The sequence below is a fragment of the Chiloscyllium punctatum genome, chromosome 10 (assembly GCF_047496795.1).
Source record: "Chiloscyllium punctatum isolate Juve2018m chromosome 10, sChiPun1.3, whole genome shotgun sequence".
Lineage (NCBI taxonomy): Eukaryota > Metazoa > Chordata > Chondrichthyes > Orectolobiformes > Hemiscylliidae > Chiloscyllium > Chiloscyllium punctatum.
In genome coordinates, this window is record NC_092748.1 from 68,501,853 (window position 1) to 68,514,248 (window position 12,396).

At 40.6% G+C, this 12,396-nt stretch overlaps 1 protein-coding gene across 2 annotated transcripts in view; it reads right to left on the reverse strand.

Moving 5' to 3' along the window:
* Positions 1-12,396, reverse strand: part of ly75 (lymphocyte antigen 75) — a 141,982-nt gene that overhangs the window by 46,191 nt on the left and 83,395 nt on the right. For both annotated transcript variants that reach the window (XM_072579435.1, XM_072579434.1), the window contains exons 21-22: positions 9,172-9,314; positions 5,277-5,382 (exon numbers count right to left, since the gene is read on the reverse strand). In XM_072579435.1, coding sequence (XP_072435536.1) covers positions 5,277-5,382; positions 9,172-9,314 — 249 coding nt within the window. The remainder of the gene's footprint in view (positions 1-5,276; positions 5,383-9,171; positions 9,315-12,396) is intronic.

The following is a 12,396-nucleotide window of genomic DNA, read 5'->3' on the forward strand; positions in this document are numbered from 1 at the left end:
TCCAGTCTGAAAAACAACCCTCCACCACCATCACCCTCTGCCTTCTACCTTTGAGCCAGTTCTGTATCCAAATGGCTAGTTCTCCCTGTATTCCATGAGATCTAACCTTGCTAATTAATCTCCCATGGGGGACCTTATCGAACGCCTTACTGAAGTCCACAAAGATCACATCTACTGCTCTGACCTCAATCTTCTTTGTTACTTCTTCAAAAAACTCAATCAAGTTTGTGAGACATAATTTCCCACGCACAAAGCCATGTTGACTATCCCGAATCAGTCCTTGCCTTTCCAAATACATGTACATCCTGTCCCTCAGGACTCCCCCCAACAACTAGCCCACCACTAAGGTCAGGCTCACTGATCTATAGTTCCCTGGCTTGTCCTTACCACCCTTCTTAAACAGTGGCACCACGTTTGCCAACCTGCAGTCTTCTGGCACCTCACCTGTGACCATCAATGATACAAATATCTCAGCAAGAGACCCAGCAATCATGTCCCTAGCTTCCCATAGGAGTTCTGGGGTATACCTCACCACGTCCTGGAGATTTATCCACTTCCATGCCTTTCAAGACATCCAGCATGTCCTCCTCTGTTATCTGGACATTTTGCAAAAATGTCTATTTCCCTTCAGTCTATATCTTCCATATCCTTTTGCACAGTAAATACTGATGCAAAATATTCATTTAGTATCGCCCCTATTTTCTGTGGCTCCACACAAAGACCGCCTTGCTGATCTTTGAGGGGCCCTATTCTCTCCCTAGTTACCCTTTTGTCCTTAGTATATTTGTAAAAACCCTTTGGATTCTCCTTAATTCTATTTGCCAAAGCTATTTCATGTCCCTTTTTTGCCCTCCTGATTTCCCGCTTAAGTATACTCCTACTTCCTTTATACTCTAAGGATTCACTTGATCTATCCCGTCTATACCTGACATATGCTTCCTTCTTTTTCTTAACCAAACCCTCAATTTCTTTAGTCATCCAGCATTCCCTATACCTACCAGCCTTTCCTTTCACCCTGACAGGAATATACTTTCTCTGAATTCTTGTTATCTCATTTCTGAAGGCTTCCCATTTTTCAGTCATCCCTTTACCGGTGAATATCTGTCTCCAATCAGCCTTCGAAAAGTTCTTGCCTAATACCATCAAAATTGGCCTTTCTCTAATTTAGAGCTTCAACTTTTAGATCTGGTCTGTCCTTTTCCATCACGATTTTAAAACGAATAGAATTATGGTTTCTGGCCCCAAAGTGCTCCCTCAGTCACCTGCCCTGCCTTATTTCCCAAGAGTAGGTCAAGTTTTGCACCTTCTCTCGTAGGTACATCCACATACTGAGCGAGAAAATTGTCTTGTATGCACTTAACAAATTCTTCTCCATCTAAACCTCTAACACTATGGCAGTCCCAGTCGATGTTTGGAAAGTTAAAATCCCCTACCATAACCACCCTATTATTCTTACAAATAGCTAAGATCTCCTTACAAGTTTGTTTCTCAATTTCCTCTATTAGGAGGTCTATAATACAATCCCAATAAGGTGATCATCCCTTTTTTATTTCTCAGTTTCACCCAAATCACTTCCCTGGATGTATTTCTGGAAATATCCTCCCTCAGCACAGCTGTAATGCTATCCCTTATCAAAAATGCCACTCCCCCTCCTCTCTTTCTCCCTTTCTATCCTTCCTGTAGCATTTGTATCCTGGAACATTAAGCTGCCAGTCCTGCCCATCCCTGAGCCACGTTTCTGTAATTGCTGTGATATCCCAGTCCCATGTTCCTAACCATGCCCTGAGTTCATCTGCCTTCCCTGTTAGGCCCCTTGCATTGAAATAAATGCAGTTATAAGTTATTAGTCCTCCCTTGTCCCTGCCTGCCTGACTCACTTCTGTTCTCAACTGTACCAGTCTCAGGTCGATCTCTTTCCTCACTATCTCCCTGGGTCCCACCCCCCACCTTACTGGTTTAAATCCTCCCGACCAGTTCTAGCAAATTTCCCTGACAGTATATTAGTCCCCTTCCAAGTCAGGTGCAATCCAATGTGTCAGCAGATTTTTATTCTCAATCTGTCTGCGGATTTGTGTGGTGGCATGTAAATACTTCATTTCAATCATCAGATGGATTCTCTTCTTTACTCTCAGCAATTGTACTACAAGAGAAACCAACATGTTCATCATGTCCTCCATTCTGTTATTTGAGGAATACTTCTGGAATGCCACTATCATGATCATAATTACTGAGGATTCGTCATGGGAAGATAAGGAAGACAAATACTCTGCTCGAATCTGTCTCTTCCAAGTCAATTCCACACGTAATGTCAGTTTTTAATCCATCAGGTATCGTTCACCAACCTGTGTTGCATCCAAAGTTGCATCAATCATAGATTCATCAATTGGGGTAGGTTATTCACTGGCTTGCTCACTGCTTATATTCTTCCTCAGAAACCTTACTTACTTTTACAGTTGGAATATTCTTCAATGCTGATTGCAGAGGAAAACGTGCATCAATCCAGTACAACTTCAGTTTCCTATCTTGGTTGCTGCTTCTGGAATTCTGTTTCACTCATCACCTGAATGGCTCTCTCGAGTCAGGACTTTCTTGTATTATAAGAAACCTGATAACTCAACAGCAATTTCGACAATAGTTTTGCCTCTTGTAAACACTGATGTGAAGTCACCATAATCACATTTCTCCTCTAATCTTTAAAAGGTCATTAATATTCATCTTGGGTGTTGAATTCTCCTATTCAATCCTATTGACTAACCTCCTAATTTAGTCACTAATTTGGAAACTACTGTTCTAAAATGTCAGAAATTGTTCTCTCCAAGACACCAAACACGTGTTTTATTTTGGCATCCCTGAAATTAAATGTTCCTAGTAATATATTTTCTGCATGCCTAAAAGATGTATTTTGTAGGAATAGCAGTTTTGCTTTTGCTGTTGTACCGGAGGACCTCTGTATTATGACTTAAGTGAAGGATTCCCACCTTTTTAGCAAATTCACTGTATGAATCCTGTTTGCAGCCATAAATCAACAATTCCCACTTTAAAACAATTTTACTCAAAGATTCATGCTCCTTACAATTAAGTAAATTATCCCCACCTCTTTCAATGACTTCAGATTAATATTTCTTTATTGGCTCTCTTAGTTCATTAGCTGTGCTTTGTGGCACACATTTGCTATAACAATAATACTCCATCTGAGCTATAAATCATTTCTTCACTTCTTGCTTTTCCAACCTGGATTATTGCACTTTTAGCAATGTTTCTGTTGTCCTGTAGGAATTTTAGCTTCACTCCAACATTTGTTCAAATGCTGGTGAACTCCATCTCTAGACCATTCCCACACAATGAATCTGCATGTGTTTGGACTTGCTAACTCTCCTGTTACAGCATGTCTCTCACCAGCTCTGAACTGCTTTTACTATTCACTGAAGTATTCTTTCTTGTTAAAGATTACCACAAGAAGGGCCCTTAAACCTACAGTTCTTCTGTTGTACAAACAGAGCACTTAAAGCCAATTGTGAAGATCTCACATCGTTGGAGGAAAATGACTTCCTGGTCTAACTGGAAATGTCTCTTTTAGCTAAGATGATATCATTTACTCCATGTTACCCAAAAAGTAATGGTTACAGGTTACATTAATATGATCAACATTGTCACAGAAATAGAACACCTGTTTGGCATGGACGAATTGGACCAAAGGGTCGGTTTCTGTACTATACAGAAGATTCTATGACCAAATGTTAGGATCTTGTAGGAGTGAAACCTAAGTTGCTTTGTCCACAAGTCCACATGACAAAATGGGTGTGCATCTGGTACTCCTCAGTACAATTACCTGCAGATCATTTCTGACTGCATATTCGGACCACAACACAAACCTCACTTCACATTCCACAGTCTTTACAAACTGAATAAAAAATTAAACTAAGCATTAAAACTGTTGTTTTAAGATCCTGGGAAGCTACTTCAATAAATATATAAGCTCAGAAACATGAACATATCCAAAACGGTCATGCAAGCTGTAATCCCTGCTCCTAAAATGGACGATTCTAAGAGTTGTCATGATCCACTTGGGAAAATGCTGATTCTCAAGCCCTGCTCCCCCTGGGGTCATCACAAAAGTTAATGATCTAATAAAATATGCACAATCCTCAATTTAGCCATCTGTGGAGTCAAGTTAACGGAAAACACTAACCAGGTTCATGCACTTAAATGAGAAATCTATTTATTACAAATAAGTAAATTCTAATCACAAGTAAACACCAAGATTTATCAACATATGGTTCTACTCTCGGCCCCTTTTTAAAATCCCTACACAGACAGACAAACGAGAAAAAAAGTTGATCGGATAAAGGTTGGGAAGCACTGTTTGATAACACGAGTCCACAAGGCTCATTAAGATGTTCCTTTTGGCTTGCCTGCACTCTGTTCTTCATCCTTCTTTCCCCAGGTTCTTTCACTCATTTTCAGGAGGTCCAGGGTAATGGGTACACGAAGTAAATTGATTATTGGTTAGAAGCAACAGCTTACTTCAGGTTTCAGGATTTTTTTTTAAACTGCAAACATCGAGCGCGATAACATGAGTGAAATGGATCAATGGCTGCTAAAAGACTTGTCCTGTAGTATTCACAACATCCACAAGCTGCTCAGCTGCCTGGGAACCAAAGAGTTGTCATCAGACTGATAATCTCAGGAATCAATGACTGGTCACAATCGCACAAACTAATTAGCTACTTGTCGTCAGCTAAATCCCACTCTGCATGCACTCCCCAGTGCTGTGCCATCTACAGGCATTTTTCCGAGTGATTAGATTAGATTACTTACAGTGTGGAAACAGGCCCTTCGGCCCAACAAGTCCACACCGACCCGCCAAAGCACACCCCCCCAGACCCATTCCCTACATCGAACACTAAGGGCAATTTAGCATGGCCAATTCACCTAACCTGCACATTTTTGGACAGTGGGAGGAAACTGGAACACCCACGCAGACACAGGGAGAATGTGCAAACTCCACACAGTCAATCGCCTGGAGGCGGGAACTGAACCCGGGTCTCTGGCGCTGTGAGGCAGCAGTGCTAACCACTGTGCTACTGTGCCGCCCACAGCATGCTTGAACAAACAGCCATGTAAACACCATAAACAATGAGTTTCAAAAGTGCAGCAATTCCTTCCACAATCCTTGGATTTAAAACAGTCTTACTTTCCATTTTAGGTCACAATCAAAAATACAGAAAATAAAAGTGATCTTTATAGCCTCCTATAGTCTTGATCAAATAACATACCTTGTTCCACAGAATTGGTGATAGTCAGCAAGTTCCCACCAAGGCTCTGACAGAATCGCTTTCCAGCCTCCCATGGCAAAGCATCCGTTTTAACAAAGTTATAGCACTGAAACAGATAGAATAAGATTCATATCAAAGTACTTACTACTACTTGTACTTGACATACCATTACGCCCTATTTACATTGTGTGTTTTGGGAGGGGATATTCTAATTTAATTTAGACTTTTGAGAAATAATTGAACCTGTTCTACAATCTATTGTTTTTAATAAATGTAGCAAATATTATGCCTAATAGGAATCCGACTGAAACACAGAATCAGATTTTACAGTATAGAAGGAGGCCATTTGACCCATTTTGTTGTACTGACTCTTGAAAGAAGGAGTAGCCTGGATGACTAAGGATATTGATGAGAAGGTAAGTAAAAATAAAAGTTAAAAGGAGATATGTAATGCTTATCGGAATAAGCATAGCAATAGAAATCTGTAAGAGTATCTCAAATGGAGGGGAGAGGCTCAGGCTGGAATAAGGAAGCATAAGGAAAGGATGCTTCTTTCCTTAGTATAATTTTTCCATAACCTTCTAAATTCACCATTTTCATACATCTAGCTCTCTTTTGAAACCTCCTATGTAATCTGACTACCACTGGCTCAGGCAGCACATTCCAAATCCTAACAACCGAATACAGAAGGATCTCCTCACCTCACTCCTAGTTGTCTTGCTGAAAATCTTGAAATTGTTACTGATGTACCAAACAGTGGAAACAGAATATTCTTGAATACCTCAGTGAGGTCACCTCTTAGACTTCTCTGCTCCAATTTCTAAATTTTCTTTGTATCTAAAAATCTCTTGTTCCTCATATCATTCCAGTAAATATCCTTGGAACTCTCTACAGGGTTTTAACATCCTTCTTAAATAAAGGGGCCCAGAAGTGAACACAATACTCCAAATATGGCCTGACTAATGATTTGTAAAGGTGTAGCAGCATTTCATTGTCTTTATATTCTATAAACTTCTCAACAACTGTTTCAACTTGTCTAAAAACCTTTAGAGATTTATGCCAGTGAATTCCTCTGCTCCTATACTCCCTTCAAAGTTGTACCACTCAGCATGCACTGTTTCTCCAAGTTCTTTCTTCCAAAATGCATTATCTCACATTTCCACATATTGAAATTTGTGTGTCCGCTGTCTGCCCATTTGGTCAACTTGTCAGTGCCCCTTTGAAGTCGCTCAGCTTCATCCTCACAATTCACTCTTCTTGTAACCTTATCTTCTGCAAACTTAGAGATCTTGCCCTCAACACCCATCTTCAAATCATTTTAATACATTAGAAAAAGCAAGGATTGCAACACTGATCCCTGGGGAGCACCACTTCCAACTCATCTCCAATCTGAGAAATGCTGACTTATACCTTATGTTTCCTATCTTTTAGCCAAATTCTAACCCATGCTGTCAAGGACCCATCAATCCCAAATATTTCTAATTTGCCAACCAACCTGCCATGTGGCACCATACCAAGTGCTTTGTGAAAATCCAAATATACAAATCTATAACCCTCATCTGCTGCCTGTGTCACCTTGTCAAAGAACTCAATTAAATTTGATAGATTGACCAGCCCTTGATAAGGCCATGTTGACTGTCTAGTATTAACTTATTTTTGTCTAAAAGTGTAGATTTACCTTATCCAGCATTATGGCCTCATTTAGCTTTCCCATTAATGTTGTGAAGCTGACAGGTCTGAGTTTCCTGGATTATCTTTTGCCCCCCTTTTTTATAAGCAGAAGCGTCATATTTGCAATCCTCCAATCTCCTGAGACTAATCCTGTGTTCAGCGAGGCTGAAACAATTTCTGTCAACGGCTCTGTATATCTACTTCCATCCCTCTGTCAGCAATCCAGAACATATCCTGTCTGGGCCTGGTGACTTAACTACCTGAAGTGCTGCCAGCCTTTTTAGGACCTCTCCTTTGTCTCTCACTAATCTGCTGATTTTAGGCCTTCCTAAAATTATTCATTATCGTGCCTCTGAACAGGTAAACCTTTTCCTCCTTTCACAAACAAAAGAACTTTCATTGTTATGTTAAATTTGTACATTGTTTATCTATTTAATGCCAAAGAAGAGTACCCTGGATGATGAAGGATATTGATGAAAAATTAAGTTCAAAAAAAGTAAAGTATGTGATGCTTAACAGAATTCATCGAAAATAAGCACTGGACCCTGAAACTAACAGCATACGGCCAAATACTTCATTCTGCAAAGGAAATCCAGGTTCCTTTCTCCAATATAAGTCACCTTATTAAACTTTTCTTCAGTACCTTTCACCTCCAACAACATACAAGAAACCCACAGACCTTAGTCAGCAAGGTAGCAATGATCCAATCAATTTTCTTCCCTTCAACTACTCCACTGGGCCAAATCTCCTCCAGGTACTCTTACCCTATCCATGACCTTGCATCTTTCTCTAGTTTCTCTCTTGTCTCTCTCCATTCCTATCACTTTGGCCAGAAGAATCTTCTCTTCCTGCTCTGTACACCATATTTTCCTATAAAAATTGTTGACCGTGAAACTCCCCTTTCTCATCTTCATATTAGATAATGTTAAGAGTTCTTCGTTCAGGTGGTCTTTCTCCTTTAAATCCTACCATCATCAACCCTCTCTTCAGGAAACCAAACTACTGACACTTTTGTCTCTGCAAACTACAACCTCATTTCCAAAATCTCTTTCAAGGCTGAACCAAACTGTTTACAACTTCAGTATTATTTTTGATCCCTAAACAAACTTCCATCCACAAATCCAAGTCCAATATTCTAACAACGGGTCACTGGACTCAACATTAACTCTATTTTCTCTCCACAGATGCTGCCAGAGCTGCTGAGCTTCTTCAGCAATTTCAGTTTATTTGTTTCAGATCTCCAGCATCTGTTGTTTTGTTTTATCTTGATTTTAAAAGTCATATCCTTGTTTTCAAATCTCTCCATGGCGTCTCACCATTTATTCCCTCAAATATTGGCAGTCACAAACTTCTCAGATATCTTTGCTGGTCAGATTCTAAACTCCTATGCACCCCTGATTTTAGCTGAACTGTGACTGGTAATATCTCCAAGCTCTGGAATTCCCTTGCTAAACCTCACTGCCTGTTTCTATCCCTCTTTCCCCCATTAACAACATTCAGTAAAAATTATTTTGATTAAGCTTTTCATCCTAATGTCTCTAGATCAAATTTTGCTTCATAACTCGCATAACATCTTCTGACATCTTATGTCAGAAGTGCCAAGCAAATATGAGTTTGTGTGCTGTCCCACTAATGGAGTGGCTGATGCAAAGGTCAACCAGTACCTGCTTGAGCCCTACCCTGTTAATATGTTCGTTCAACTACTGGAAGCAGTGCAGGACACAGCCACAGGGTGATCTTACCTCATTAAAACCACTGTCAGATAATCAGACCAGAACAACCTGGGCTTTTTAAGGAGATGCCAGGGAAGTTGTTTTGTTCTGGTATAAAAGACTGAACAGTATGGACAAATTAAATCTAGAAAATTACCTAAAAATTTCAAAAGTGGAACAAGACAGACCACGGATTCAAATGGATAGCAAACAAATTCAATCCCACCTTCCTGAAAACTTTCTTCACAATAGTGTAATTGACACATGGAATGGAGGTAATGGAATGATTATTCTGGATGGATTGATACCACTAAGCAAAATAATTATCCTCACCCTTAATTAGCTCTGGAACACAAGAACACAAGACTCAATAAGAGGACTGTCATCTTTCATTACCTTTTCCAACAAGAACGCCGTCTAAAGACCCCATCCCAACTTCTTACAAATATTTTCAATTTTATGATATCATTGTGCTGAAAATGACAAATAGAAGCAAGTTTCTTTTTTCTTACATTATCTCCAAAGGGGATCCAATCACCAGTACATGGAGTACCTGACACATTGGCTTCTGGAGACCATGGTTCTAATGATGATATATTTAATTTCTGACAAATGAAGGGAAGAGGTCTGGCACAGTCCACAAACTCATGGTGTTCTGCAAGGTAAAAACAAAATTGAAGCAATATAACCATAATTCTGTAACAGTAGGAAATCTCACGAATTTGCAAACCACCAATTTGTGACTTCAATATTACATTATTTAAGTACAGTCCTTCAACAGACAGACATTGACATTAATCATGAATATCATTTGTCGTCAATGGATTAAGGTTAAGTGATTCAGTGTTTCATGCTTTTGTGAGTTACAATGACCACTTCCCATTGTGAAATTCCACACCAACACATTGTAAAATGTCATGTCCCCACACAAATCAATCTGTAAACTGATTTTCTTAATGTCAACCACAGGTCAGTGATGAAAATCTTATTAAAGACAGAAACCCCACTCCAGGCACAAGCATACAATTTAGACTAATAGTTCAGTGCTGTGCTCGATTGTGAAAGGTTCGGTCTTTAGATGAGACGATACTGATACTCTATCTGTTCGCTCCAATAGATGCAAAAAAAAAATCAATGACACTATTCAAAGAATAAAGTTTTCTCCTGACATCTTGGCAAAATGGTGTTACTGATTGGAAACCACACAAAATCACAAATGCGCTGCAAACTGATTAAACATTAAAATGATAGTGATGCACTTTGTGACCTCCTGAAAGGCAAATGTAAGCTACTTTTTTCCATAATGGAAAAGCCACAAGTTCATTCTTAGAATGTTAAAACCACCAGTCCTTAAACAGATTGTTCCATTCACAAATAAACCTTCTCTCTCTACCATTTCAGAAGTATGTGAATGTGCATTTGAGATGCCAAGGTGCTGGAAAATGGGATTAAAATAGGTAGTTGCTTTCAACTGGCATGAACACAATGAGTCAAATGGCCTTTTTTTCTGTGCTATAGATCTCTGTGACAATCTAAAACAACATGGGTTTCACAAGCTCTAGTTTGCTGAAGTTACAGTAGGGAGGATACAATAGGGTATTCTTATCCGCTTAACTCCAAAAGCAGAGGGGTGGCCATACTGGTATGAAAGAACCTCCCATTTCGGGTGACAGATCAAATCAAGGATGAATATGGACGGTTCGTCATTCTCAAGGCACTAATACACAGAGAAAAGTAAAGAATGGCATCCCGGTGCACCCTCTCAAATTTTTAGTTGATGCAGTTTCTAAGTTAATGGCTCTTGGGGTGAGTCATATGATTATAGGAGAAGGCTTTAATTGTCGCATGAACCCTGGTGTAGACACGATGCCAACAGGGCTGTCGGGTACATCTTGGCAGAGTCTAGACAGTTGGTGGACTTATGGGAGGAGCTGGGGCAAGTGGATGTGTCTCCTCCTGAATGGTGGTTTTGGGGGGTGGGGGGGTCGCTGGTAGGGGACTTTACCTTCTACTCCAACCTGCACAAGTGCCACACAAGAATTGATATGTTCTTTGTTCGGTCGGTTTGTTTCGATTCGGTGAATGCCTGCAGAATTGGGAGCATAACTATTTCGGACAATGTGGCAGTATATTTAGATATTAAGACCAACAGTAGTGGAGTAAGCACACGGCAGTGGCACATTGATCAGTTTTTGCTGAAAGATGACAACTTTGTTCAGTATATCACAAGGGAGTTCAGGGCATTTTGGGACATCAATGGGGTACGGCCAGCAATCCACCAGTGCTCGGGGAGACCACCAAAGCATTCTTAAAAGGGAATGATTAAGAATCGTTGCAGAGTATGAAATACAAAGGAGAGCAGCAGCAGATGCTCGAGGTCCAGTTGAAGGCAGCCGAGTCAACATATTACACCAGATCTAGTTGGGCCAAAGGGCCTGTTTCCACACTGTAGGGAAGCTAATCTAATCTAATCATCTGTGGTCAAATTACAAAGGGTCAAGACTCTCTGGGCTGCTCTGGACTCAGTGCTCACACAAGTGGCGAGGAGAGGAATGTCCTTTGCAAAGCGAACGCTGCTTGAATATGGGGAGAAGTCAGGTAGATTCCTGGCTTATCTGGCTCGGAAGGAAAGTGCTCCACAGTGCATCGTGTCCATCAGGGAGACAGCTGGCAATGTCACTCGTGAACTGAGGAAGATCAATGCCAGATTCTGAGAGTTTTATAAAGAGTTATACCTGTTGGAGGGATGTGGGGATGGAAATGAGAGAATGGAATCCTTTTTGGAAAACTTGGACCTGCCTGGTACAAATCCCTTTTAAAATGCACCTCTAAAAGTAGTTGGTAAGGCACCCGGTCCAGATGGATTCCCAAGTGAATTTTACAAGTTTATACACATGTTGGCTGAACCACTGCTGGGGATGTATAGTCATTCGTATAGACAGTACTGTCTTCTGCCCTGTCTAAGGGAGGCTAATATCTCCCTTATCTTAAAAGAAAGGGAAAGACCCAGAGGATTGCGCATTATATAGACCCATCTGGTTGTTGAACATAGATTTTACAATTTTATCAAAAGGTGTTGGCTCAGAGACTGGAGAAGGTGCTGCTCATTATTATAAAAGAGGATCAGACGGGTTTTTAAATCAAGGGCTGCAGCTCCTCGAATAATATTCGATGGGTACTGAGCACAGTGCAAATATGTCAGCAGGGAGCGATTCCGGGTTTGGTGGTCTCCCTGGATACAGAAAGGGCTTTTGATTGGGTGGAATGGTCGTACCTCTTTGCTGCTGTAGATGGATTTAGTCTAGGAAGGGCCTTCGCCAGGTGGGTGGCAGTGTTATCTAAAGACCCTAAGGCAGCGATTATCATGAATGGGTTAAATCGAGCAATTTTGGTGTGGGAAGGGGCAGACAACATGAGTGTCCCCTGTCGCTGCTACTGTTCATCTTGGTACTTGAGCCACTGGCGGAGGCTATCCGAAAAGACCCTGAAATAATGGAACTGGAAGTGGGAGCTGGGGAACATAAAATCACTGTGTATGCAGCCGATGTCCTTTTGTTTTTAGCTAATCCTGAAAATTCCATACCCCGGTTAATACAAAAACATTAAATTATTTGGTAGCTTTTCAGGATACAGGATAAATTTTACAAAATTGGAAGTCATGCCTGTTGGGGGGAGTTGGTGGAGGTACCGAAGCTGGAAGGTAGAATGGAATTTCCCTTTACATGGTCACAGAAAGG